Source organism: Vigna umbellata, chromosome 3 (assembly GCF_029865625.1).
Source record: "Vigna umbellata cultivar VRB3 chromosome 3, Vumbellata_1.0, whole genome shotgun sequence".
Classification (NCBI taxonomy): Eukaryota; Viridiplantae; Streptophyta; class Magnoliopsida; order Fabales; family Fabaceae; genus Vigna; species Vigna umbellata.
In genome coordinates this window covers 55,903,982-55,909,881 of record NC_142167.1, presented here as the reverse complement: position 1 = coordinate 55,909,881, position 5,900 = coordinate 55,903,982, and the positions used below count along the sequence as shown (strand labels likewise).

At 37.3% G+C, this 5,900-nt stretch overlaps 1 protein-coding gene across 1 annotated transcript; it reads right to left on the bottom strand.

Annotated features, from left to right (window-relative positions):
- Positions 1 to 1,322: 1,322 nt before the first annotated feature.
- LOC148203041 (uncharacterized) lies at positions 1,323 to 5,368 on the bottom strand. The gene is made up of 5 exons (XM_088109718.1): positions 5,223 to 5,368; positions 5,006 to 5,105; positions 1,902 to 2,198; positions 1,515 to 1,739; positions 1,323 to 1,430 (listed from the first exon to the last, which is right to left on the bottom strand). Exons 1-5 carry the CDS (start codon positions 5,366 to 5,368, stop codon positions 1,323 to 1,325), a joined length of 876 nt encoding a protein of 291 aa, XP_087965844.1.
- Positions 5,369 to 5,900: the final 532 nt, after the last annotated feature.

Below are 5,900 nucleotides of genomic sequence, written 5' to 3'. Positions count from 1 at the left end.
TCAAGATAAGTAATTACTTAAATCAGCTCAACACAAAGAATTCAGTCAAGATGCACACATGCTTTAGTGTTCACATAATCACATAGTATCCAACAAATGTTATTCTCATGAATGATCAATCTACTAAGCAAAGATGTTCTTATGTGTTCATGGAATATATCCTCACTAGATAAAGTGTTTCACTCAAACACACAAGTGTATAGGAGGTATTCACTCAAACATGTGCTCATGGACTCTTTCCTCACCAGATAAAGTGTTTCACTCAAACACACAAGTGTATAAGAGGTCATTCCTTCACTCTACTATCACAATGTCACATGAATTAACTTTACCTTTCATTTAACCACAATCAAATACATTTACAAGAAAGTATCATCATAAGGACTTTTCTATGGCTTATAATGTGGCTGGGCTAACAAGAAAATTGGTTTTTCTGGATCACAAAATCCTTGAGTTAAGTGAATCATCTAAACACAACCATTCTTCCTTCTTCCCAACTTTCTTTGGCATTGAGCCTTTCTCTTTTTCTTTCTTTTCCTTTGTATTTTTCTTTTCACATGCTTAGCTCAATGCTTTTCATATTCCCTTTTTAAACCTCCCAATAACCCCAAACTTGAACATTTATCAATACCACAAAATATTTTCAACTCAACTCAAGGTAAAGCTTTTCAAAAAGGGTTTTCTAACATGTTCAAAGCTAAGGGTTCAAAGGATAGAACACATTGTGCTCTATTTTATTGGGTTAAAATCATGCATTTGGCTAATAAAGGGTTACCAACAAATGGCCTTGATCATATGATACATACAAGCAAGTGATTCAACCATAGGAACCTGGGCAAAGTCATTCATGCTTTCAAAGTAATAACACTCATTCACTAAAACTCTGGAGTTCAAAACCTCACATATAGGCTCATTCAACATTCCACATACACATCCTACTTAACATCATAATCACAATCACAACATCATGCGTTTGTTCACATAGCTAGTGAACAACCACCTGTATATCAGCATATAATGCACAATCTCAACATCAATCAATATCCAAGCATCATCAAGCAATACTCATCATGCATAAATCACAAGCAAACCATCATAGCAAATAAAGTTTCAAACTGAGTACATCACACCCTATTCTAATAATAGAAGCAAATAAGTAAAAGAGTTTAGAACATTGGGATGTCTCCCAGTAAGCGCTTTTTTAACGTCACAAGCCTGACCCAATAAGCTCAAGGATCAACCAACTTCATCACTGTGGACAAACACTCCACTTCTCCTCCCAGATAATGCTTGAGACGTTGACCATTCACTACCCAGCTTCTTTATGGATCACTAGCAGCTGGATCAACCAATTCAATTGCTCCATGCGGACACACACTTTTCACTATGAATGGTCCTGATCGTTTTGAATTCAACTTTCCAGGAAAAAGCTTCAATCGTGAATTGAACAATAGTATTTACTGCCCTAGATTAAAGACTTTTTTAATCAACTTCCTATCATGATAGAAGTTTACCTTTTCTTTGTAATTCCTAGATGAATCATATGCATGCAACCGCATCTCTTCAAGCTCCAGCATCTGCCTTCTGCGCTTGAGCTGAGTTTCAGAAGGATCAAAATTCAAATATTTAAGAGCCCACAAAGCTTTATGCTTCATCTCCATTGGCAAATGCCATACTTTCCCATAGACTAGCTGATAAGGTGATAAACCCATTGATGTCTTCATTACAGTCCTATATGCCTAGAGAGCATTATCCAGTTTCTATGACCAGTCCTTTCTTGATGCAGCAACTGTTTTCTCCAAAATCCTCTTGATCTCTTTGTTAGACACCTCAGCCTTCCCATTGGTATGTGGGTGATAAGGTGCAGCTACCTTATGTCTCACACCATAATGTTTGAGTACTTTTGCCAGTTGATAATTACAGAAATGAGATCCTCCATCACTAATAAGTACTCTTAGAGTTCTAAAACGTGAGAAGATCTGCCTCTTTAGAAATTTAATCACAGTGTTGGCATCATTCTTGGGACACGCCAATGCTTCCACCCATTTACTCACATAGTCCACAGCCACCAATATATATTCATTATTGAAAGATGGTGGAAAGGGTCCTACAAAATCAATACCCCAGCAATCAAAGACTTCAACCTCTAGAATGCCCTGTAATGGCATGTCATGACTTCTTGAAATAGTCTCAATTCTCTGACATTTATCACAATTTCTGGCAACTAAGGGGAACATCTCCTCCTACCCTAGAAGCTAGATTCTTAAGGGGAGGTTTTCTATCCTCTCACTTTTCTCCATTTATATTTGAATTTTCCAAATTTCACTTTTCTTTCAAAGAATTAGCCACTCAATCTTTAAAAATGTTATCACTTACAACACATGCAAAGTCACAACTCGGGTTATGGTTACCTTTATGGTTACCAATAACTCAAGATACAAATAAAATTTCAAATGAAGAAAGGTTTCTTTCTTATATTAAAATTAAAAATTTCAAAATTAGGAAACCTTCTTCTACACATATTCTTTTATATATCTTATTGGGTCAAAGAAAACTAATTAGAGATATGTTTGATGCTTATTGTAGATGGATATTTGACCCAAGAGGAACCCTTGTGAAGCCAACAAAAATAAGTCTTCAGAAGCACCATCAGATTTGAGGACAAATCCTTTCCAAGGGGGAGGGGATGATAGACGGGGCCCAAGCCCAATTAGTTTAGTGTAGTATTTCTTTTACTTTTATTAAAGCATGAGTAAAAGGTGTTAGGCATGTGCTATATAGGAGGGACTTTTAGTCCTATATATAGATATGTCACCACCTTTTGTAAGACACTTTTGAGAATAATGAATTAAACTTTCTGTAGAGAGAACTCCAGAATTTAATTCCCTTGAAAGTCAAGCTAGAGAATCCCAAAAGATCTCCTCTAGCCACCTTCCATTCACGCTTCATCTTTCATTTTCCATTTACACTTCAGAACTCTCTTACCTCCACGTAACCATTTGTTTCTCCACTCTGCCTCAACTGTGTGGATTGCTTACGCCATCGCTGCCACACAAGCTTATTCCTCGCGAGTTTCCTTCAGCACAACACTACATCTTCATTTCACGAAGTCTTCATCTACTTCACTCTCGAGAGAGAGCTCTTACACCACAAGCCACATTGTCACCGTAGAACCTCACCTTTCTCGCCGATTAAAATCACTTTTCCACCGTTCAAATCCACTTCCGCATCAAACCTTATGTTTTCAACCGAACAATCCTCGAATCTATGGATTGTTCATCATTGTTCCTCTTCGACTCCAAAACCTAGTGTTCTTGAGGAAATCTGTTTCTTCCGCTGCTTCCCGGTTCTTCAGCTCGATCAACTCCAAATTTCACGTCGTCTCCCAATGCAGCTCAAGCCTTCAGCTATCATAAGGTGAGTCATGACAGTGCCAGAGAATTCCTTCTGCTTCTTCATTTCTCACTAATAACAGTTGAAAAACTATTATTTTTATGCTTAAAATTGATATCAAAAGCAACCTTTAAGATTTAGAAACTAGCTTGGAATCATGCTTTTGCTTATGTTTTTGGAAATAAGAGAGTTGGACAGGTTTTATGCTTGATTTCCTTGTTTTTGCAGGTTTTAAGATGAATTTGATGAAAGAAGTGAAGTGGGACAGAGATGGAATCAAAAAAGGACACAAAAAGTGCAAAAGAAGAGAAGCCGCAAGTACCGCTCAGCGTCGATTACTACTGAGCGGCACTTCCAAGGACCCGATGGCACCGCTGAGGGGCAAACTTGCCACTGAGGGGCAACATTGAAGTCACGCACTTTCCGCTGAGCGGTATTTACCGCTGAGCGCCACTTTTCTGGGCTTAGGCCTACTTTTCTGTAATTTTTAGAATATTATATAAGGTTTTAGTTAACCTAGGTCAGTCATCTTTAGGAGGGACGAAGTAGAAACACACTATTTCACCCCTTGGAAGAGGATTTTGGATGCTAAGGCTCCCTTCTCACCTTTCTAGGGTTCTATCCTTCACTTTTTCATTGTATTTCATCTAGGTTCACCATGAATATGGTGAACTAAACTTATTTTGTTGTTGGGGAATCAATGTAAATCCTTTGAAACTCTCATGTAATGGAATTTGTTCTTCAAGATCTTTAATAAGATACATGCTTTCTTTCATTAATAGTTAGGGTTTTTCCTCTTTGCTCAAAGCATGCATTGTTTAACTCATTCAATGTCATGATCATTGGTTTTGTCGATATGGACACATACGGGAAAATCTAGATCTGGGGAATCTCTCCCAACAGTACTATAAACCTAGACATAGGAGTATGATGGTTGGTTACCTTTAAGCTTCTGCTCACTATAATGCATGATTAATTGCCAGGGAGACAAGACATTATAAACTAGTGATTATGATTAGGCTTTCTTCGCCGAGACATCGGGTTTAAGGTAATTTAGGGAGTGGCATTAACATTAATGAAAAGAAAGATGAATTCCTTAATACATGAGAGTGGATAGGATGAAATTGATAAACCCCAACAACATATTCATCCATATATTTCAATTCACGTGTTTTGTTTCTTCTTACCATTGATCAATCCATGCATACATATTTACTTTTGAGTATTTGCATTTAAATCTTAATCAATCGGTTTTACAAGTCTTAGCTAATCAATAAACCACACAACTGTCTAGGCCATGAGTCCTTTGGGAGAACGATACTTGGTCTTACCAAGTTTATTACTTGATACGATTCGGTTACACTTGTCGAGGGTTTAACAGTCACACACCGCCTCAGAAGATTATCTGCTCCAATTTTGAACAAATAAGGATCATCCCAGATAAATTGCTTGGAATCATGCACAATTTTCTTTCTTTGTTGCCAATTAAGATCGTTTGAAATTACTCCTGCAGCTTTAAAATATGTCATATCAGCAAACCACGACCTTTGTTGAATATACATGAGTGTTTCATCTGAAAAGACTCCCAAATTTTTGCTTTCTAGCTTGTAACCTCACTGTTAACCAACCATGATAAATGATCAGCAATCAAATTCTCACTCCTCTTCTTGTCACGGATTTCCACATCAAATTCTTGTAATAGAAGCACCCATCTGATCAAACGCGGCTTAGAATCTGGCTTTGTCAACAAGTACTTTATAGCTGCATGATCTGTGTAGATAATCACCTTAGACCCAATGAGATAAGGTCTAAATTTCTCCAACGCATACACTATAGCCAGAAACTCCTTTTCAGTAGTAGCATAATTCAACTGAGCATCATTCAAAACTTTGTTGGCATAATAGATTGTGTAAAACACCTTGTCTTTTCTCTGACCAAGCACGGCTCCTATTGCATAATCACTAGCATCACACATTAGTTCAAAATTCTGATTCCAATCTGGAGCTCCAATCACTAGAGCCGACACCAATTTTCTTTTCAAGATGTCAACTATTCTATTTGTGTGGTTATAGATTAGCTTTGATTTGATTTTTTTTTATTTTGTTTTGTTTTGTTTTAAAAGTGCTTTTTAGGGTTTTGTTTTCTTGTGTATGCAGGATACAATTAGAACTAGAAGCAAGAAAACCTCGGAACCTCTTCTTGAAGGATTGGACAAGAATAGAAGGAGGAGGAGAATTCGAACATCTAGAGAATTATTCCCTTCTCCAGAGACACTTTTACAACCTTCACCGCAAATATCTGACCAAAGAACTGAAGAGATGGCTGGTGAAAATAATGGCAAACGCACTCTGGCATATTACACAACAGTAGTTGGCCCTCATCATTTTAATAGCATTACAAGGCCGAGGGTCAATGCTACAAACATGGAAGTAAAGCCTATGTTGATAAAATTGGTGAAGAGCAACCAATTTAATGGATTGTCTCATGAAAATCCATATGAGCATCTG